The 24,472-nt window shown below is 38.2% G+C and overlaps 1 protein-coding gene across 3 annotated transcripts in view; it reads right to left on the bottom strand.

The window, feature by feature from the left end:
• Window positions 1-24,472, bottom strand: part of PALLD (palladin, cytoskeletal associated protein) — a gene marked incomplete at its 5' end in the record, with an annotated part of 199,488 nt that overhangs the window by 26,655 nt on the left and 148,361 nt on the right. For all 3 annotated transcript variants that reach the window (XM_082051712.1, XM_082051713.1, XM_082051714.1), the window contains one exon: window positions 10,121-10,816. In XM_082051712.1, coding sequence (XP_081907838.1) covers window positions 10,121-10,816 — 696 coding nt within the window. The remainder of the gene's footprint in view (window positions 1-10,120; window positions 10,817-24,472) is intronic.

The raw sequence follows: 24,472 nt of genomic DNA, 5'->3' as shown, positions 1-24,472 counted from the left end.
AATCCCCTCAGCATTTGCCTGAGGATATTCTCAGTCAACAAGTAACAAACAAATCATCCTCCACTCTGTTTCGAGGAGGAAGTCAGGAAAGCTATCCCATCTACAGGGAGGCAAGTGAATGCTGAGAAGAAGAGATAATGTCTCTTCAAGAAAGAGACCAGAAGGGAATCAGAAGGAAATGTCCTTCAGGAACCCTGGACCAACTGCTGGAAGGCTGGTGGAGAGGTGGCATCTCTCTCTCTCTCTCTCCTCATGGTCTTTCCCTTCAGCTTCCAGCCTCGTACCTCATCCAGCCATGGAACCAAGTTTTGTCACTTTTTGGATAAGGACACACACACACACACACACAAATGCAGCCAACTTCAAGGCAGCAAATTTCAAATTTGGCTTCACCTTGAAGCAGCCCTGTACCAGCTCCTGATGGAGACACGCATTCTACCGCAAAATTCCAAGCGATACATTAAAAATACAGTTTTCATTTCATGTTCTTACAAACTTCAGACTTGAATGAACAGAAGGAGTCTTAGCAGAAAAAGACCTGTTGATGCCTGGCGCTCAATAGGCTGTAGAGGTAAAATGTACAGTTTACTCAAGAAAGTCACAAAAGTGCATGAAAAGCAGGGGGATGGGCTAAGTGCTCTGGAGTGGATTTCAAATAACAAGTGAAAACATTTTCTGAAGCATTATGTTATCTCTGAAAACAAAAATCCTGTAAGCAAACACACCCAAAAAGGGAAGGAGTAACAAGAGAATTACAGGTCAGTAAGTTCAACGTCCACACTACATGGAAGAAAACAATATTCCAGTCAATTTCAAAACAGCGCAGGATAATAAGGAAATGAAAATGCAATCATATCCACCTCACACTCCTCTCTCTGTCAGGCTAAAGGGCAGCAGATAGGCAAAAAGGAGTAGCTTTGATACACTCCAGTTCGTGGCTTCTGAGTGAGCCACCAGGAGCTGCAGCAAGTTCCCCAGTAAATCAGGGAAACAGAGTCTGGCTGAAATTTCTATTGTACAGCTACATAACTGCCTCAAAAAGTTATTCAGAGAGTAGCAACCATTTTTTTTTCCTATAAAACTGGGAGAATATATACCAATGAGGTCTTTCAAAGGTCTATGTATATTAAGTTCAGTACTTAGCGTTTCAACCTTAAAAACTAGAACAGTGAAATAAAAAAAAAAGCGTTTCTCAAACTGGCTGATAACACTGAACTTGCAAATGTTGCAACTCATTTGGAGGTAACAACTGTCATTTCCAATAATCTTCATAATAATTCTAGAGGTGATCTAATGATGATTAAACTCAGGAAAAATGTTCAAAGCATGAAAGCAATAAAAATGAAAAATTAGCACTAACATATTAAGCACCTCTCAATAATCTGTGAAACTACAACTTGGATAGTAACACCATCATTTTAAAAGGAAAAGAAATATAATTCAGACACATTAACATCAGACATGAAACTTCATTGTTTTCCTTGCTGTTGAACAGTGAATATAGTTTTGTCACTGCCCTTCAAGAAAAATACAGCAAATTGTAAAGTTTTTTAACACGAAAACTGTCAGATGGTTTTGAAAGCATAGCTTTTGTGACAAGCTATGTCACACACACACACACAGACACACAAGAAGTCTTGAGACGAACGAAGATAGAGGTGAATGAAACACAAAACATCAGAAAACAGCTGGCATTCAATGATTCTCCATGTCCTTCGAGGAGACAACAACTTGAAGAACAACAGGCCTAGCTTAGACAAAAACAATGTAGAACTCTCCTTTCTCCACTCTTCACCAGTGACAGGTAAACACTGGAACAAGTCATGTAGGGAATTTTATTTAAGAACAAGGCATGCAAATATCTCAGCAATGGCCTGGGGATCCCTGGTAGCTTTTAACAGGAGCGGCAGGCTCCCTAACAACCTTCCAGATCTCTGGTTATGTGCCAGAACATCCTGAGCTTTGCACAGTGGGTGTGGAAATGTCATCCAAGACCTGGTCAAAGCAACTTGCCTGAAAACCAGATTCTTCTCTATTTACATTCACGAAGAAGTATTTAAGCAAGGAGGCAGTCAGTTTAAAAATGTAACTATAAAAAGGAGTATCAGTCAAAATTTCTTCAAATGCCTTTAGAAAACCTCTTTCAGGAATATTTTAAATTGGGACAAAAAACAGAAGAGCTGCACAAGAAATGTAATTCTTCTTGCAGATTCCCTTTCGTGCTTTACATATATACACTTTAAAATATGTACATAAATACATATCTACATACATACCCCCGCACCAAATTAGCTCTTAAGACATGCAATCTTGAGATGATTTTCAAAATGACTACGAGGCAATGGCAACAAATGGAAGGCCCTTAGTAAATCTATCCTCTGAAGCACAGATTCATTTAGCTTGAGAGATGGTTTTCATGTCAAGACAGCCTGACAGCAAATGTTCTTCAGCTGCTTTTGCAAATATTTTTCACCGTCCTTACTTCCCCTTACCTGGATGCATTAAGTTCCTAAGATTTGTGTCCTCCTTAGTGGCTCATCAGCTTTCTTTTCATATTTTCTCAGGAATAGTATTAAACAAAACACTCTGCCAATACATGTGTGTATTTGTACATTCATTCTTTGCCTGGTACAATTTTCAGACCATATTGTGAGTATTAAGGTAGCAGGAGATAGCCAGAGAAGGTATATTTCAAGATACTGACACCATTAATCTCACACACACAACCACTACCACAAATGTGCAAAGAAACTATCAGCCTTTGAGAATCAGGCTCAAATCCACATAGATTTTAAGTATCTCTGAAACATGCACTTAAGCCACTGATGGCCTGAATACAGAGACAAAAGCACGCAAGTCTGAATTCTTTTGGTCAGAAAGGGTGCAACAGAATTGCCAAAGCTCAGGCATCTTAATTCTCACACAGAGATTTTTGACAGCAAAGGTTTTTGCAACCTTGGCTTGGGTCTCCTCAGTTTGGAATCTTTGCCCTAACATTTGTTTAGAAAGAAGGCCAAACCAGCAGTACTTTTCATGTTTTAATTACACAGAGTGCACGCTGGATGCAATTCCTTCTTTTCCTATGTACCTTTTATAGTGTAAACAAGGGCAACAGGCTGGCTGTTGTTATACTTCCAAGAACAAATTCCTGTTTGCAGCCAATATGGCTCAGTTTCACAGAAATCCAAATCAATTCTCTGGTACTGAGGTAATGAACAGTAACTTGATTTTTCCTTTAAAATGACAGCCTTCCAAAAATACAGCTAATTCCTGCCCATTTACCACATTTCTCACTTACTGTGAGAACAAAGTTACTACAAGCACTATGATAGGTCAAACTTTGAAGCTGCAGATGCATATTAAAATTGTCTTAGTCTGATCTTGTCACACACACTATGGAGAACAGGAATCAGCTCTGTTCAGTAATGTGACCTTACGTGCATCTGAATTCAGGGAATGCGGGAGGCACAGATCTGACTAAGGCTGACTTGCACTAAATGAAACAAAAATACAAAAGTTCAATTATTTCCAGCACCCAAGAAAAGATTATGGAACTGTAGTTGAAAAAAATAAATACGTCATGCCTCACCATTGGATAGGATCAAGACTGACATAAACAATATATATTTCTGAGCAAGTTTTAACCTTCTTCATTATTAGACAACACAGAACAAGTCCGCTTTTTCATTCTTTGTTTCAGCTGCCTCCCCACCAGACCAAGTTATCCCTCTGCCTCATGCTGCAGTGGTTACCATAGATATGTAAGTCCCGTTTGCTTCTCATATGTCCACATATTTGGATACTAATTGAAAAACTACCACCTATTTTGTAACTGGTCATCTTCCCTGATTGTTACCAGCATTATGCCAGAACTGATGATCAAGAAGAAAACACTAAAGCACTGACTACTCCTGAATATAGAAAAGGCTGGCATAGACCTCACAGTCCCAAAGTCTTGAGAAGATACATGTAATTACCGGAATCCCAAGAAAAACCTACACTGGACTGAGAAAAGTTATAATTTCCAAAATATTAACCATTACTCCAGTTGATGAAATGCTACTGATTAAGGTCTCCATGACTATCAAGCACTGTACCTGGCTTTTACATTCACAGACGTTTCCGGGGCGTTCGGATCTGCTTAAAATAAGGAAGTTACAAAATTAAGTCCTCAGAAGAAAAAACAATTTGCAGACCAAGAAAGGGTGCAAAGCAACGGTGCAATTTGTATTGAAATAAATGAATTGGTACAAATAGCCTCTCTCTCTTTCCAACAGAGAGGTGTGCGCACTAATTCTCTTAGTTCACTTGTCACCTTACAACATTTTTAAGTATCTGTCAATACCATTTAGAAAAAGAACTGGATAAAAACATATTGAAAATTATATTTCCAGATGCCATGATTGTCAGGATACAGTAGGTCAGTTATTTTGGCTCCTCTGTGTGTGTCTCCATGTTAAATACTTGATCTCTACTTTTGAGCAACTTTAATTGAATAGATCTGGGGCACAACCTGGATTTCAAAGTTCAAGTGGAACAAATATACATTAATCATATTTTGAAAACAGTTATGGATATGTATTTTATGATAGTCACGTGCATGCATATAAAAAGGTGTTACATTGTGTGAAAACGAAGCCTCCAATATGAGCTGTTTCTGAGCAAAATAAATAAGAAGTGATTTGACATCACAAACAAAACATTCAGGTGTTGGCCTAATAGGCACAAGTAGTATCCAAGCCATGGGAAAAGGAGGTTAAACACAAACAATCAAGAAACCTTAAACAAAAATGGTCTAATGGACAGAAGCAATAACTGAAGAAAATTTGGGGTTGGGAATGAATGCAAACCCCAATATTTGCTGGAATTTTTCCAGTTACAGAAACACTTGTCTTCAGATATATTTTCCTGAGATCCAGGGATAACTCCAGGTATGACTGAATAGGCAGCATATGAAGACGAGTTGAGCTCCCTCAGAAGCAAGAAAACACCCTGACCTTACTTCTCAGTTTGATGTTGGAATTCTTAACCAAGGTATTCCTTCCTACTTATCACTATTTTCACATCAAACATACTGTAAGTATCCTCCATTTTATACAGTTGTGACAGACATAACTCACAGAAATAGGAAAAGTAGATGTCCAGTGTGCACAGGACAGCATTACAGTTGACTCTAAAATGAAAGCTGGCATCTGTATGGGAAGACTGCAGAAAGCTGTCAGATAAAAAGATGGAGAAGTGTAGCTTTTCCTCAGTGGTCACCATCACTGCTAACTGACTCAAGGGACATAAGGCTTACTAAAATATTTGCCTCCGTGCTACTTGAGAGAGAATTCAATGGACTAGTCACAGTACACAGCTGCAAGAACAGATCAGCAGCTCTGATGTTGCTATTCTCATGATTCCCACAGAATCTTCTTTAAGATTTGGATTTAAGGTTCTAGAGATCACTGAAACAGCAATTAAATTTATTACCTACACTGATGAAAGCAGCTTATTTAATTACATTTTACAGGATGCTTTTCAAAGCAATGTTTTCTATTTCCATTCTTTTCCAGAAAGTAGTAAATCTACAGTTTTGCTCTTTCAACAACCCTGCGAAGTCAGGTGGGGTTTTTTTTCTTTCCTTTTTATTTTTTTGACGAAGGTGATGTTACTGAAGGTATCTAGTTTAAGAAAAAAAGTCATCTTTAAGGAAAAGTATCTACTTAAGAAAATACTGTATTTTTTTAAGTTCCTTTCCAAAGGATATATGTATAGCTGACAATACATGTTTTTATACTTAGAAAGAGATTCATTGGATAACTCCACACCTTTTAGTAGCAAGATTTATACTCTTGTTATTTAAATCTTCACTAAATAGGGATTAATTTTGTTTTCTCAAATGCTCAGGTAAACTTACCAATGTATGTGATTACCTAGAATTTATAAATATACTTATTTCTCTTCATACGGATATATACACATATATATATATATATATTTTATAAACAGTGAAGACCAGATTCTAGCTTCTACAGATTTAACTGTGGGCAAAATTCCCTCAGTTCCAGGTTTCTGTCACATTGTTCCCTGCAAGTCTTTTGTAACTGGAAGCTAACCTGAGTCCAATACACCACCCACCACAGGGGTATTTTTAGGTAAAGAAAGACTTGAGATTTTTAAGAACAGTATCCAACAATGTTACTGCAGCCAAGTTTTAGCTCAGAAATAACTGAAATAATTCCCTTAAGTACTTAATTAGCTATGCAGTTCCACCAGCACTTCTCTTCCTGTTTGACAACACTATGCTCTGGCAAGACATGAATTTATCAAATCTACCCCATTAACAACAAGAAGAAAAGGTTATTCCCAAAGCTTGTTCAGCTAACACCACCACAGTTGCAGCTTGAAAGTGTTGGCAGCTACAAAGTGGCTAGAGCTTCCTGGAAAGATGAGATGTTTTATTCAAATGAAACATTTCCCATATAATCATTGCAAATAGATGCTTAAAACATTTCAAAGTAAATTAGTAGGTGCTAACTACAAAAAGCTGCTTTCCATGTTTCAGATGTCCAAATAAAGTGTAGTAAAATCATAAGTAGCTGTTTCCATGATTCAAGTGAGGCTGTAAGACTATATGTTCTAAAAAACCCAAACCAAATAAACCCCCGGTGCAGTGCCTCCAAACCTGTCGACTGGAAAGAATATTCATTTCATCGAACTGGTTTAGATAATGCTGTCACCTCCACAGATTCTTAGGGTCCAGAACTAAGGAAAATGTCAGCTCTTTAGCTGGAACATTACCATGGTATTTACTGCTCATGGACTCACAGAGTACAGGCATGGAAGAGATTTTTACTTGTTTTATTGGCCTTCTTATATATATATTTCTCTTTTAAATAAAACAAAGATGATGCATACACTGCAAAGGAAATCCCTGAAGAAAGCTGATGAAGGGAACGTTTGGCTCCATGAGGAGCAAAGAAGACTCTGTTGGTTATTTGTATGTAACCTGTTAAGTTTCACAGTGCCTTCCCTTTTACAGAAATCTTCACTAGTGCTGCTTTTGATCATCTCCAAACCCAGACTGTCTCCACTTCCAATGTTTATTGCTTTATCTATATTCTGCTCCTACCACAAAAACAATCAGAAGAAAATGAGAATACTGCCTATTAAGTGCTGATTCTGTTGGTCATGAAAAGCCATTGAAATGTATGAAAAAAATGAAGAGTTATTCAATAAACTTCTCAGTGTATCGAGATGCCTGACTTCTAAAAATAGTCTGCAGAATTTCTTTCTCTGCCAAGCGATGTTTTCTTGTAATTACAAGAGACTATGATTATGTTTTCTTTCAGATATTGGGCTATCAGTGTCACAGTACCCATGCCTGGGAGAGAAAATGGTAAATCACTATAGTAAAAAGACCATATAAACAAAATATAAACAGTGAATTGCCAATTGTTAAATAGACACACCAAAAAAACAATAATTAAAAAAAAAAAAAAAGACAAGAGAAAAGAGCTATGAACACACTGAAAGCAGACAGGAAAACTTTTAAGAGCATTTTATCTTCTAGAGGTAGTTGATATGAAAGTGTGGAAGTATCTAAATGAAATGACAGGTCCAAGTCTGCTTCTACTGAGGTTAAAATAAAATAATAAATCATAAAGTTATCTTTTAAAGGGGAAATGCGAACAGTTCATACACTATATTTGGAGTTTCCATGAAGGGCATTTCAAACTCTGCTTAGTTCACTTTCAGCAACCCACTACCATATTCTCAATATCACCACTATATGACTGATCAAGAGGCGGAGAAAAAAGTTGAATGGTTTGACTAGTGTTTTAGATGCTGAGCTGAAGCAAAACTTGGAATGCTCCCATTCATTCTTGCACCCAGACCATACAGCACACTGTCAGGAAACAGTATCATCCTTTTCCATCAATGGCTCTTGGAGATGTACTGAGATGGAAACTATAGGTTGAGGTTGTGAGATACGGTGAGTGGATCAAAAACTACATCATCTCAGAAGGACAAATGGTTCAAGAACAGAAGATTTGCAATGATGGAGCAAAAGGTGATGGAAAATTTGCAGAAAGTGAAGGTGAGGGGAAAAAAGAACTGAAACTGTAGCACAAAGCAGAAGGGGAAAAAAGAACTGAAACTGTAGCACAAAGCAGAAGGGAACAAAAGCAGTGAGTGGACGGGAGACAAGGGGAAGAATTGCACAGGAATGGTATGAGAATGATGGGAAACAGAACGATTTACTGAGCAAGACACACCAGACATTAGTAACCTACACAGAAAATGAAAAAGGAGAGGCCAGGGAAAAACTGACATCAAAGATATATAAAAAATAGTGTGGGTTTGGTTTTTTTTTTAATTATTCAGTACATCTTTTACCGTTCTTTAATGCTATAATTCAGATGACAAATGCTCATTGTGTGTAGATATATAAATGCACATATGTATGTATACATAAATTATACACACATCCATTCAGTACAGTTAACATGATCCAGCTCCCATCTGGAGTGCATTTCCTGAGGGAATGCAGGCCAAACAGCCAACCACCTCAGCCTCAGCTCAGAGCCTGGGACTGCCGCCTTGTCCCAGGGGGACAGACCCACCATCAGTGCGCACCCAGACTGGCCGCTGGCCATGGGGAGGTGAGGGGTATGGCGAAGCGGGGAGCATCCTTGCAAGAGTTCCATCTCCCTGTCCAAAGGAAATGAGGAAGAACACAGCTAATGCCCCAGGAGACAACATATGTGCATGAACGCAGCGTAACGGGGAAAGAGGATGCTCCCAACATTTGTGGGACACGGCAGAAGCTTGAGCTGCTGCTGTCAACCACACAGCACACAGAAAGGAATCCAGTTCTTACCCAGAACTATATAGATGTACCAGAGCCTTTCCTGGAAAATCTGGGGTAGCTACAGGCTTTTGTGGGCTGTGGTTACCTGTCAAGCAGTCAGTAAAGTAATCATGCAACTTTCATTCGTCAGTATCAGCAGAGAAACTTGGCCAGGGCAAAGGACACAGTAAGATGGAAAATCACAACTATTATGAGTGCAACGGCAAACTGTACTATTTATTCATTTTTGTCCTAAATCTGTTTTATGGCCAGACACCATAATGAGCCATATGACAGAAATCAAGATAAAGAAATGCGTTTGAAAGCATAGACGTGATTTATTACTTTTATATCTGTCTGCTTTCTTCCTTCTCTTCCTTTTCATATCTTGGACTGAAATAACAGAAGTTCCCACCGCAACAGTATGTAGCTGAGCAAGTCACCTAGATACTGTAGATATGTTTAGACAAACTTCTGGACAAAGTTATAAATAAGCCTTGGATACAGCTATTCTCATTTTTGTTCTTCATCATGTATCTTTGTTCTCTAAGGATGGAATGAGAGTCTAGTGCCAGTGGAAAGACAAACTGATCTATGACAGGAGCTGACATGCTCCAAAATACTATTTTGGCCTTTAGAGAAGACAAAAGGGGAAAACAAGTACGCAGAGTCATTAGGGGGAGGGATTCTGTTTGTTTTTATGCACTGCTTTTCTAAATCCCCTCCTAAACCCTTTTCCAAACTTCCTCAGAACAAAACCTCTAGCCAAAAGTCAATATATCATTATGACCATTTTGTTGTCAGATATATACTTTAATACCTTATGCTTTAAGCATCACAAAGCTATAGGGACTTCTGAACAATGCTCTCTTTACTTGATATTTCTCTGTTTGCAGAAGTAATAGGAACCTAGACTGCATATCACTGAATATATGACTTTAAAAGAACACGGTCATCAGAAGGGTTTTCTTGGATCTCCTTCCATCGCCCTGGGCATGCAGAGCCGTTTGCTGCTGCTTTCATGTTTTCATCAACTACGATTTAAAGCTTTAGTTTCTCCTCTTTTGTGTAACTACTGTAGGAGTCTTTCAGAATCTCACTTCTGTGAAGGTTACAAAACCCTATCCCAACTCTAGCAGAGAAGCATTTGCAAATAATTCATCCACCTCTCCCTCTCACGCAGCAGGTAACAGCAAAGGACCCTAGAACAGCATAAAATGAAGCAAGTGTAATAAATCTTCAGTACAGTCAAACTCAAGGAGCTCATTAGCTGATACTTACGGAGGCGTCACTCCTTTTGGGAGGCCTAATGCGTTGACAGAAACGGGCGGTGGCTGGGATGGCAGCATGGAGCTGAGAAAAGCTGCTGGAGACTGGCCGGAATTAGGAAATCTGGGAGTTGGAGACAGGCTGTGGGAAGGTGATGAAAGTGAAGGAAGAGGAGGGGGTGGGGGAGGGGGAAGTGGGAAGGAATCACACGCCGGATATGTTGCGGCTGGACTAAAGACAGGTGGAGGTGGGGGCGGAGGAGATGGAGAAGAAGGAGACCAGGCGTACTCCCCTTCTGGAGCAAACTGCTGAGAGAAAGGGGGAACAGGCACTCTCCCAAACTGTTTCTGAGAGGCAGTTGGAGACATAGGAGAAGGAAGGCTGGAAGTAGACGATCCTGAAGACGGAGTCACGTAACCCGAGGCAGGGCTGATATTCTGCGCAGCAATGAACTGCTTAGGCCGAGCATAGTTGAAGGAGCCGGAAGACTGCATGGTTGGGGAAGTATGAGAGTTAAGAATACTCATTGGCACAGGAGAGGTGACAGACTGGCTGGCCTCAAGCTCCTGGAAGGAGGGGGGAGGAGGAAAGGAAGGAGAAGAGGGAGGGTGCTGATGGTGATCAGGTTGCTGCTGGTGACGATGCCGCTGGACACTTTCTTGCTCCTGACGAATTTGGTTCTGCAGCTGCTGTATTTTTATAGGGTCCCTGTAGGAAGGAAAAATAGACAAAAAGATGATCAGACATGCAGTGCTGGTCGGAGAGGAGGTAAAAGTTCCACTGAGCTATGGTCTAGGGAAGTCAGAAGGCAGGGAAGGTTCAACGCATGTGCAAATCTTGAATAGGCCTATCTCTTCACAAATAAAACATTACTACAAAAGTCAATTTTTGGAGCTCACGAAGGGGGAAAAAAGTATATGCATAATAGAAGTTAACAGAACCTTCAGTTCTTAATAAAGGTAAACTCTAAGGCAATTTGAAGATGCTTAGGATATTTTAAAGGAGCAATCTAAACAATGGTAAAAGTGCTGAAGTTCTTAAGAAGGTTTCTTTTCATTTCTTGCCTCTTTCATTCAATGGCCCTGTTTCGATAACAAGCCTCAGCTATTTACTCAGTGACAACTTCAGCCTTGATTTCTGCTGTACCCTCTGCACGCCAATCAGACAGACCTAATTACTGCCATGATTTTAATGAGATACTAGGAGACAAGGGACCAGCTTCTGTGTTGGAACCATCCATGCCTCTGTAGATGAGGAAAGAAGATTTCAAAGCAGCATTTGTAACCTAAGGAAATGGTGAACTGAGGTTCCCCATGTCTTTAGTCCCACTTTCTTTTTCCAGGCTTTATTCTTAACTGTAAGTTCTGAGACATATCTTAGTAGATACTGAATACAGATATGCAGAATTGCTAGTTGTGGTACTGTCAGCTTAAATGGAAACGAGAATTTCTTTTAGAAATGCAGACAGTCACTAGCAGAACAATAAATACTAAAAAAACTACTATGCAGGGGCACTCAAAACTGTTAATTAAGTAAAAAAAAAAAAAAAAAAAAAAGGCAAAATGTTCAGCAGTGAAGCAATCCAGACTATGCACTGGGATATTTGTGTTTTGATTTGTTTTGTTGTCCACAACACAGGCATTTGATTGACATTGAGATAAAAATTAACTGTGTGGTCTGTCATCTTAAAATACATCAGACTGACTTGCTTAAAATTGTCATGTTCCAGCTGGAAATCATAACTTTATCTCAACACTCCAGATGTCCACAAAGTTTCAGCATATGCACATATACCTTTTCTGTATATTTAACATATAAATACTTTCTTATATACAAGTGTGTCATTGTTTATATATAATTTAGGTCATTTAAGCAGAAATTTTAGAAGCTGTCTGCTTAATGCATGGCATATGAATGTATGATTCTGGCACAATACGCTTTTGTTGGTAGCAACAACATTAGAAATGGTAATATCATCATATTTTCCACTCTAAGATTAATTTTGATATTCCAACCATCCACATTTCCCAGAAAATGTTTTCTGACAGTAATTCTGCTTATGGTCTCAGGCCAAAGGAGATTGTTTAGATAAGAAAAATGGCAACAAGCTTGTTTAGGACAAAAAAGTGACAATCAGTTGTTTACATATAATAGTTGCTTTTTACTTTTTTTGTCATAAAGTTGGTTCAACTCTAGCAACGTCAATCATCCCACCAACAACACGTATTTCAGTACTTAAAAAGATATTGCATTGTCCTTTTTAATTAAATCAGCAACAAGAATATTGAAATGGTGAAGATTACTTGTAAATTATATAATTAATTTTTTAAATGTTTACAATAGAGACTATAAATCCCTATCCATTCAACTTTTCACTCCGTAGAACACAGGCTGAAAGTTTTTGTTGGATTTTTGCTAAAATACGTAAAAGCCTCCTTTCCTAAATGGGCTAAAGCAACACAATTTTAGTTCCCATCGTCATTTGAATTTCTTGGCTGAAGACAGAAATGCTTCAGGTGACCTCTGACTGGAAAGAGAAAGTCCTGTAAGATTACCACTTTCAGATCATTCTCTGTCTTTGGTCTGATTATTTGCAGACCTACTGACTGTAAAATTCTTTACAAGTAGTATTTATTTTATTTTACATAATAATCACCCCCAATGATTTTTTATTTATTACAGAGAGACTAAGGTTAGAAAAAAAATGGGGGAAATGCAGTATTGTAAATGGTGTATTGAATATAGAATAAGTTTATGTGTCTCCAACACTCCTATGTTTACCCAGAATGTGCTGCAAGCAAGTAAGAGTGTCTTGTCTTAAGACTTTTTTTATTTTCATTGCCAAGTCACACGGCGATGTGCCCAGACACCAGCATAACACAAATGACCATCTATGGCCCTGCCAATGGTACATACACTACTACAGCGCCTGCCACCGAGCTGCTGCTGGAGCAGCCCAGGCAGAAGACAAGACCAGATTCAGGGTACATCTGTAAAAGGTTGTCAGGCAAATGTGAGGTTGCTCTGCTCTCACACTACGCTTGGCTTGAGGACACAGGAATACACATGGCTGTAAGTCAGGGTTTATTAGTTCAGGACAACACTAATTCCATTTGCAAAGCTTTTGTTCAGCTTAGGGCCCAGACAAAGCAATTGCATGTCTGATTGAAAAATGACATGCAGACATAATCATTATCACAGCAGTCCATGTAGCAAAACACATGAAGACCTTCCTAGAGCAAATTTTCATTCCAGTGGTAGAAAATGCACAATCCGTGTCTGCAAAGGAATGATCTCCAACTCAGAGCTATTTTTTAGCAGCAGATGCTGCCCCATACTCATTAATTTCTTGACTTTATATACTCTGTTTTCCTTTGTAATGACAACAACAGCGGTGGAAGCTCTGCATAGGTAGGTCACTGAAAGATAACGCTGCTGTACCACAGATATAGAAAGCCCAGCAGTCAAAATGATCCAAAGGATTTGGTCTGTTATGTTGCCCCCATTAGTAGAGAAACAAAGAAGGCAGTTAAAAAAATATATATAAATAAATCAGTTTTTGGATGAGATTACAGGAAAAAATTAGTTTAATTGTAATTACATCCTCTTTCCAATTATCTGAAATATGTTTTGCAATCTTGGTGTTTTAAAGGGCACACATGCTTTCAGGGAACACATCAAGTTTGTTTAAACAACAGAGAATAAAACTTATTTTCCATGTGGAGTTTTTGGTTTTGCCAAATAATTAGTTATAACAATGTAAGAATGAACCCTTAAAAGCAAATTTTTAGTGAATGGCAGAAGTAAGTAATTAAAAAAATCATAACCAAGGTAAAGTGAATATTGAGACACTTCAGCAACTTGATGAAAAGCAGGCCTAGTAGTACATAAATATTTTCAAAAGTTTTGCTTCAGTATTTGTAATTTTTTTCAACACCAGATATTTTTAACAAAGGTTTTTCTATGCATTTTCAGATGTTCTAATATGTATGCTAAAACAGTTGGAAAAATGCAAACAGTAAAGCAGTAATATTTCAATGGAAGCAGACATTGGTTGCAGCAGAGATGAGGTTCCTGGCCTGCAGTGCCTGGGAGAACACTGGCACGCACAGGTTCAGTCTGGGCACTTGGAACACACTCAGCAAGGTGATGACTTTGAGAGCTAAGTAACAGTGAGAAACATTCAAAAGCAGATGTTCAAAGGAAAGACTAGACACATTAGGTTCCTTGGTGGGCAACTACAGAGCACTGTCTTTTAAAAAGCAAAATGCTGTGATTGTATGAGAAAACGGTGGGCAGAGATGATCAGAATCTTCTCTAAGGGTGCCAGTACATACAGCATATTTTAAGTTATTCAAGAATTTGTGTCCTGAGTTACACAGTTTGTTTAGATTATAATAGGCTGGTTCATCTTTTTATCCCATTTTCATAATGTTTTTCTTCCTGATACTTTCTTTGAATCACATTGTTTTGAAAATTAACAGAGCAGTCCTCAACTTTGAGAACTAAACTGGTAACAGCTATCATCAGGAACTGCAGCTCCAGGTCTAGGCCGGGACAGGAGACAGGTATATGGTTGTGCATCTCCAAGTCTCAAAAGGACCTGGCTACTGGATTGCAGAGTAGATTACAGCAGATGGCACTTTGAGGTGGTGCAATAAATCCTTCTGAAAGTTCTCTGTCAGGCTCACTCACAGGTTTCCAATATTCGGATATGTACCAACTTTATTTTTATCTTACATCTCTGGGTTTATAGAGAGCATAAAAAAAAATATTTTCAAGCACAAAAGTTCACATGGAAGTCTTTATATCCATTCTGTCTTGGGAGAGGGGTTTCTCTAAAGGCTGTCCAAGCCTTGAGAGCAATCAGTCATACAGAAAACATATCCGGGTGGTGTCTCCCACAAAGTGTGGTAAGGGCATTCAAGTTTACTCAGTTTATTACAACACAACATACAAACCACCACAGAAAAAGAACTAAGATTAAATACATTTTTCTATGTTATAACTTTTAAATTTTCCTGCTTTTGGCTCTCCTTTGTCCTCCTTCATGACATTAACAAAAGAAAAAGAGCAAACAGAAAGCAGATTAAAAAAGCAATTTTTGTTTAAAATAAAGAATACGATTGGAATAATCTCCCCGGGGAAGTGGTGGATTCCCCAGCATTGAACACCTTTAAGATTCATCTGGACAGGGTGCTGGGACACCTTGTCTAGACTGTGCTTTTGCCAAGAAAGTCTGGACCAGATGACCCAATCCTTGTGGTGCCTTCCAACCTGGTACTCTATGATTCTATTTATCTTACATATGGAAGAATAACAGGCTTGCTTCCGTCTCCAGTCATTCATTCCTGAGCAAAAGCAGACTGGCCTCTTCACTGTCCTTCCAGCCATCTGCCCCTTGAGAAACCGACAGTCCAGTTCTACACAAATATACTAAAAAATACATCCAAAATGAAAGCACAGGAATATTTTGAATGCAAATAACCAGAATTAACCACACTTAAGGCTGAGCTAGTTTTCTGAGTTAATATTTGAAACCAATGCCCCAAAAGCTCTGTATTCATATCTTGGTGTAACAACTACCCTTCTACACTAAATATCTATCTTCCAAAGAAGGTTTAGCTTCTAACTCAATCCTAATGGTTCAGAATCATGCCAGAGCTCTACAAAAAGGGAAACAGCTACCATCATGCTGTATTAAAAGGCAAGGGCTCTTCTCAGGTAACACTGACTTCCACGTCAGTAAATATCTATGTTTAGATATATTTTTATATGTATATATTTATATATGTATACAACAGATGGAATATTTTCTTATAATTTAGTAACATATTAAAGTTGGCATAAAAATCTGTTATACCTCTCTAGCTCCTTTGCAGCCCAGCTGCATGACTGGTAGGCAGAGAAGGAATGGAGAACTGGAAGTGCTGGGGGCTGCTGTGCTTCCCTCAGTAGACAAGATTCACAGCGCTTCTGCATCTGTGGCTCTTTGGCAGCTGGTGTGGCAGACTTACCAGGTAGCTGTTAAGTTACCTCTGAAACACACTGCTTAATTGTTTTTTTTACAGCCACGACGTCTGTATTTTACTGGTATAAAAGGTACCATTTTCTAACCTTCTTCTGACAGTTAATATTTCAGACACCAAAACGCACATACCAACTCATGCAAAATTTTACAGTAGTCACCGATATCTGGAATTGTCCTCGGACAAAATTCCTAACATAATTCAAGGTCTCCCACCAGATTTATCAACAGTTGAGAGTTGTTAAAAATGAAAACATCCTAAGCTAGCAGTAGATGAATTAACAGCTGTACTAAAAATACTCAGTATACAGAGGCAGTTCCAACTAAATTGTATCCACCAAAGGAATATTTGCTCATTTTTAGAAATATTAAAAAGTACATATATGATAAGGCAAGAAGGTGAAGTGAAGGGAAAAGGGATGTCCCTTTTTACAAAAACTGCAAAGGATTCAGGCTGTATTAATACAAATATATTTACCCAAGCATTAAGCTTCCTGATGTTGAACAATCTCCTGTATTGTGAAAAAGAAATCTGGACTGTTCTAAATCCTGCAAGGCTTCACATTTATGCAAGACTGGAATTATCAGTTCAAATACAAACTTGAGAGGGGGCGGAAAGAAAAACAAAAATTGTCACCGGTCTGGGTTCTACCTCACAAATATTCAGAGATATTTTTATCTTTACTAACAGATTCCAGGGAGGATGCAGTGCTGTCATTACAATTTAATCCTTAAGTTGAATAACTGGAGAACTGCAACGAGGAACCATCTCAGCCAGCTGCAACATTTTAACATGTTTATTACTTGCCTTTCAAAGCTTAACAATTTGAAAAATGCAATTTGTGATAAATAATATTTTCCATTTTTCAGGTTAATATGCAGAAGCGTTTGTAACTAATTTCACTGTAACATAACACACTCTCAGGAAAATTGGAATGGTGCAAAAGTGAACACAGGTACTGTATTATGAGCATGTTATGAAACTAAGCTTGACCTTGCATCTGAGAAACTTCATATGCACAGAAGATAAACGTAAGCCATCTGCATTGTACCTGCACTGTTTGTGAACTCTCTTGTAAGGAAATCCTGCTGCAATTTGGCTGTTAAAGACTTTCCTGTCTATCCTAAATAGTGGCAGTTGCACCTGTGCCCATTTTCCATTATGGCTTGACTATCTGTCAAAGGCATCAAGGTAATTTCTGTACTAAGGAAACCAACAGTAGTGGAAGTGCCAGTATTCAGCCAACACAAGAAATTCTTTTAGGGACAGGAACCATTTTTCATCTCTCTATACCATTGCAGGGACATTTTTCAAAACATGTACCAGTGAGATAACATGTTTAGCCTGAGTACAGAAAGAGAGGAAATTGTGCTCTTGTGCACACCATTGTTCCCAAAAGTCATAAAGACACAATACAGTTCTAGTAAAAAGGCTAAACACCATATCTCTGGTAGGGTTAGATCATAAGAACTAGCGTGGTCGTTTAAAATCTGTCTGGTTTGGTAACTGAGTAGCGTTACATAACCAGTACACACAGGTAACAAGTTTTACAGATAAAGGAAGCAAAACACTGTTATGTTATTAAGAGGTAAATTGTAACAGGGTGTTAATAGCAATACAGGTTCCAATTTACAGCTGAATTGGCTCAATGTGTAGGAAATTATGACTTGGTATGCAGGAATGAACTAGCCTGAAAAAGAACAATTAGGTATTTTGCCTCTGATTGTGCTATAGCATGTGGAATGTTGTATTCTGTGCTGACTGGTATATTCGAAGAAAGTATGGGGAAAAATATACATATCAAAGTTTGAAAAACTGTACTAGCCTAAAACCAAAACTGAACAGCAAAAACATGGATTGCCACTCCTCTTCTAGATGTAGTACGATACATTTTTCCAGTGCTGGCACTGGAACAGCACATGAGCAGTTGTTTGCTTTTTTAAAAAAATAAATTTTAACTTTAATACATTTGATTAACAAGATGTTGTATAAATCATCACATTTCATCTACCACTAGCTACCAAAGTTAAGAGATTTGCTTAATTTATTCCTACTCATGAACAGTTAGTTACAGAAGGCTTAAGACTGGACCTCCATGCTTTCAATATTAATATTCTAATATCTAACAAGTGTCTGTTCTTTAGGTTACACATAAAGATGAGTGCTTCTTATTACTGAAATACTTTTGGGAGGAAGAACAAACATCATATTAAAAAGAAAAAAAAATAGAGTAGCTACTGGATGCCCTGACATTAAAGGGAACACACAGTTGTTGTCAGTGTGTTTTTATGAAAATTAAAGTTTTAACTATGTTTTAAAACCACTTGACAAAATTAAGTTAGTTTTAAAACTTTAATTCTAGGCCCTTTTACCAGCCATTCTGTATTCACAAACAGCTCTGACATCTGAGCAGGTCGTTGCCTCATGGATATTACCAGCTGACACACCAATAGCACTGAAACTCACTGGAGGTATCCTATTCTTAAGATACCATATGGAAAGGAACCACTGGAAAGGAAACCAATGCATAAAACCTGGTGTTTATATGAAATAAATAAATACACCTGAGATTCTCCCACTACAACAATATGACTTACACACTACGTGTCAGCACCATTTTAGTATTTTCGAGTTATAGTACTGTACCATTCTTGCTGAAGTCCTTCTATACACACAAAAATAACCCCATCAACAATGTACACTGTCTTTTATGGAAGGAGGAGAAGCACAAGGAAGTAGTAGCAACTGCTAAAGACAGTAATAATCTTCCAGCCTGGTTCTCAAGAGCATTGGAAAGCGAAACATTACTCACAACTTTGGCGATATTTACTCAACCGACATAATCCTAACAAAATTACATCTGGTGCTCGATCTAGTGCAGGATGCTATATCCCTGTCAGGCGATCTAGGTTGGTAATCTCAATGAAAGTTATGGCAGTGAAAAGAAAGATACTTAAAAGGACAAACAACTGTGTAGTCACTCTGCATGTTGCAAACTTCCCAGGGTATCTGAAGTTACTGCCGTATTAGGGATTGGTGTCACCCGGAGACATTTGTAGATCTATTGGGAGAAACTTTCCTCCCAGATGCCCTCTTAGACAGCCTTTTAAAAGCACTGGTGAAGTATCTCATGTATTAATTGAAGAAATAACAGCCTTTCACTGCTTCCCTTCTATTGTTCTGTGTCACCTGAAACAGGGAACAAATAGCTACCCTCTCCATGTTACACAGCTGCTTGGCTCCAGCTGCAGTTACCAGTTTATTCAGGTACAGACAAACTGCTTCAACTTTCTTCTCTGAACAGGCTAGCTGATAGACAAAGCTCTGGTTAAGTTAAATATTCACTTTGTGGCAAAGAAACTGAATACAAAAATAGCTGAAGTGTCCTCAGTGTTTGCGTGTGTTGCAGCATTGCACATAAATACTACTGCACAGAGCTGGCAAATGCTCAATCTGTTCATGGCCAGGAGACTCCTTGTGGGCTCACTTGTCACAGACCAGAATGAAAACTCCAACATGAGCCGGCAAGACAGCAGCAACAGAACATCTTAGTAAAATGGAAATACTTGACAGTGTAGCAGATGTATCTTCTGTCAGCTATTGCATTTAATAAACTAAAAAGAACTCTTTGTAGACTTGTCTGTAACAGTAGACATAACTTTAACTGCTCATGTAGACTGATAACATCTTTTCGGTTTATCGCATTTCTTTCTATCAGCAACTTGCATTGTATTCAGCGATACCTGCCTGATGAATACTTCTGTCACCTATTTTGTATGAGGAACAATCTTTTAAGATGTGGTTCTCCATTCACCTTGCTGGACTAATTTCGAAAATAGAGCTTACAAGGCACTGTCACTTCTTATCTAGCCAGACATGAGTTTGGGTTTTTGTTTTGTTTTTAGAAGGCATTTTCTCATAGTATAAAAGAGACAAGAAAAACTATGATACTCAAAATGTTGCTAAAGCACCCTTAGATATGCAGAGCTACTGCTTATTACAACTTCGTGATAAACGTAATTATAGTGAAGATGTCTTAGGCAAATCCTAAGGACTAAGTACACTTGCAGCCTTACTCCGTGACTGAATTCTACACCTCACCGTAATGTCCCCATTGATTGTTATAAAAACCAAATTGAATACCTACCGTGAGAATTACTGAGCAAAGGCAAAATCCACCCACAATACACAGATGTCACTGCAGTCAAAATATACTTTTAATTATTCAGAATATATTCTGCTCCTGAACACCTTGAATAGACCTGACCAGAACTAATCACATTCCCTATCATCACAAAGAGAAACAAGGTAACCTGAAATTACATACTTTTGGACACAGCCGCTCAACTTGAATTAGTTACTTGCACTGGCAACACACAATTCCAAAATATTATTTCCCTGGTAAACGGATGAAGAGGTTTTACAGCTAGAATTTAACATTTTTTTACCTGCTATCTAGCTGTACAGTGCATTGTTCTGAAAAGCTTAAATGGAATACCTTACATATACATGACAGAGCAAATAATTGCTTTTGTACCTTTGTGTGAAAATACGTTCCATAAAGATGATTCACTTCAAGTGCTATTTATTTCTTAATAGATCAAGTAACCTTAAGTATGGGAGCCTCATGCAGTAAGGACTTACGTGAATTAAACTGTGCCTGAAGTGATGTACAATGACATAAAAAAGGGGCTTGTACAGGTAAATTTTGTAATAATAAGCACTTGTTATGGCCAAATACTTTGCCAATGATTCTGAATGGCTGGTCTTTTCTCTAGAACTGTTATGAATCTTGCTTAGCTCTCAGTGAAAGGGGTCACCCTTCTTACCCAGAGAAAGTAACAGAAAGGACCAAGTTTCATTTTTGCTAAATAAAATAGTAACCAACATGGTGACTGGCAAAAAACAAGGAAGCTCATAGACTGGCACTTCTCCTAAGGGGAGGGTAAGGACACATCTGCATTTGTGCTTTAGCTTGTGTTAGAAATGTGCTTTTGAAGCAAATCTCCAACTGCCTCCACTTGCTTGTTCTCCAGTTTGCATCCTGGAAAAGCCTCTCAAGAACATGAGCTAATTTCATAGAATCATAGAATTGTTTTGGTTGGAAAAGACCTTTAAGACCACCAGGTCCAACTGTTAACCTAGCACTGCCAAGTCCACCACTAAACCATGTCCCTAAGCGCCACGTCTACATGTCTCTTAAACACGTCCACTTCCCTGGGCAACCTGTTCAGATGCCTGACAACCTTTTCCCTAAAGAGATTTTTCCTACTATCCAATCTAAACCTCCCCTGGTGCAACTTGAGGCCATCTCCTTTCATCCTATCACCTGCTACTTCGGAAAAGACACTGACACCCACCTCACGCCAGCCTCTCTCAGGCAGCCATAGAGAGAGACATCCTGTCCGGTGAAGTGAGAGTAACAAACTCCAGCCACTAATGGGCTTCAGTCCATGAGACCAGACTAGAGCTAGTAAAAAGTGAAAAAACAAAACCCCAAACTGACTCTGAAATGTGTAGTGTAGATATCATGCCTTCAGCATGCTTTTGCGCTCTACAGAGCCACTTTTGTTTCCGTGTACTAGTTGCTAATGTAGGCAATACATACAGAGTAGACGTATAAACTAGCACAAGATGTCTAGCTAAACCATGCAATCTAGAAGGCATTTAAAAATAAGTGTGTACACCACAAGACATTCTGGGTTCCTATTTTATGTAAGTCTCCATTTCCAAGAAGTTAAGCACATATCTTGCTAAACAAATATGCTGAAAATTAAACTCTTCCTTTAATTTATAGGGTTTCTTGAAATATTTTTATATGTGTATATATATCACATTTATGTATAATGTATTAAAAAATAGGGTACCGCACATATTATTTAATGTTTACTCATTCAGAGACAATGTATGGACTGGCCTAGACAGAAGTTTTACTATTTTATGTGCTATAGTACAGATTTTACTATTTGTCTGCTGCTGACCTCCAGAATTCAATTAATTCTGTTCCTTCCTCCTGCCTGCAGTAAAAACTGCCCAGATAAAACAAACATGTTTTATTTGTCTCCAGTTTGATCACAGGGTAGTCTGCAAAAGCTAGTTACAAATAAAAGTATATTCCTCAAGGTTTAAACCCTTTTTTCCTGATAATTACGATGAAAGATTCTCTCTTGATGGACTCATTATTTTGATGACTCATGCACCTTCTTAGACCAGAACCGATCACTCTTTGAGAAATAATACTGGCCTAGAAACAGAACGTGTATGATTTGAGGATCTCAAGTTATGTTTTCCCATATTTAATTATTGAGATTACATTAATGTTACAATGAACATTCCAGAAGGGATGATGAGAAAAATGGTTTATCTATTCCTACAGTGAAAGGCAATTTCGTTTATCTTGAGCAACAGCATTTTGTGTTTTATCCTTACTGAAAATAGTGTAACATTATGTCTACACAATACATTTCCTTAACATAACTAGAATATTCATATTACATTTGAAAACTACTGGTAAATTACTGTTAGTGAAATTGAAATTAAAAAAAAAAAAAATCCATGCCTTTTTTCCATGACTGTTTTTAAGTGCTAATGAAATGTAAAAGTATCAACACACATGTTTCGCACTGATGTCGACACTAAATATGTGTCCAGCCTTCCGTATCACAACAGCTTGGGCTCCAAGCTACCCTTTACCTCATAAACAGCTGAGATAGAGACAAGAAAAATCTTATCTGGCTGAGGTTTGATAAACAACTATAGCTCCATATTGAAAAATATAGTTTTGGACTTGTAGGTAACTTGACAATAACAAAATTGCTTATTTCTTGTCTGTCTCCCTGCCTCGTTCCTTGGGCTATCACCACCTCCTCACCACTCCTTGGGAGCTCTGGCACTACCTACAGTGTACAACAGCAAGACAAGTGACTTCACATTCTACCTCACTTCACGTGCTAGCTTCTCTAGAAAAGCATGCTTTGCTCTTCAGAAAATACGGCCTAAAATACCTTTGTCTTCTGCAATTTTCTACTGTGAACTAAAGGATTATTCCAGCTGTCAGAACCTGCATGACTCTTGTGTCTCTGAGCCAGTTTAGTAAAGCTACTCTGAAGTCACAAACAAAACTTACACAGTACCTTGATTCTGTCTCTCATTTGAAGGATTCCTCTATTCCTTTTCTGTTTCAGGGAGAAACCTCAAACACACCACTAAGCACAAGAGTTACTCAGTAACAAAAGGTTTTGGATGATTAGAGGTCAGCTAATTTCTAATTCATATAAAATACAATGGTAAGTTTTGCAGAATAAGGAATGATTAAATGAAAAGTCAAATAGCTAGAGGCACATGAGAGTGTTTTAAAATATTGTAGGTTTTTTTTGTTGTTGTTGTTGTAGAGGACAAAATAAGACAAAGACATTTAAGTTCTCTGACTGGTTGTACCGTCTATCAGGTAAAGTGGGCACCTAGACTGGCAGAAAGGCTGAGCTGCTTAGTATTTTTGTTTGGAGGAATACAAGTTTGTTCTCCAACAGTCCTCCTCTTCGGTACGCCAAGACTCTAACGAGCCCATGCACTTAGACTCACCACATCAATTACATTCTCACGCCCCAAAGGCAATGTTGTCTGAAGCTGCCCAACTTTTGGTCATTTCATAAACCTTCAGAGACTGCAGTTTTCCAAATGGATTTCAAGACTTCAATATTAAAGTTACTTAAATAATAACTAATCCACCAGGTCTTAGTTTTAAAAATGGGGAAATAAATGTTGCTAAGCAATAATTGATAACACATAATTCTTGCTGTACACTGTCCAGGCAATACTTCACAGATTAGTTATGTCTGATCGTCTACACTAGGGAGAATTTTTGTCCTCAAGAGCCTAATACTAGAAATGGCATCTCATGACCCAAGGCTTTTTGTTCTGTTTAAATTTGTCTTATGTTTAAAATCTGATATTTGAAATTAAGAGGAATCTGTAAGGCAAAAGGCCCAGCTTGATTAACACACTTCATAATTGCAGGAAATGTTTTTCGACCCTTAGTTGACTCGAAATCTTTTCTCATGATTTTTTAGCAGCATGATCTACTTCCCTAATGAATCATTCAGAATGAATGAGGAAAGATCTGCATACTTGGAAATAGCAACAGAGTCTCGCAATCATTTTGAAATCCTCTATATATTAAATAGCTTTATGTTTTCAAAACAAGCTCCAGATGTGTAAAACAATGACACTTGATTTGTGACAGGCCTAAAAGATCATTTGCCTTTTTCTTCTGGCCATGCAGCACTTCAGTTTGCTGTCACGTTGCTCTAATGCTTCTAGTCAAAAGGAGACACAT

This window comes from Streptopelia decaocto, assembly GCF_964273445.1.
Source record: "Streptopelia decaocto genome assembly, chromosome: 4".
In the NCBI taxonomy this organism is placed as follows: Eukaryota; Metazoa; Chordata; class Aves; order Columbiformes; family Columbidae; genus Streptopelia; species Streptopelia decaocto.
The sequence above is the reverse complement of the archived record's forward strand: the minus strand, read 5'-3'. Positions and strand labels throughout refer to the sequence as shown.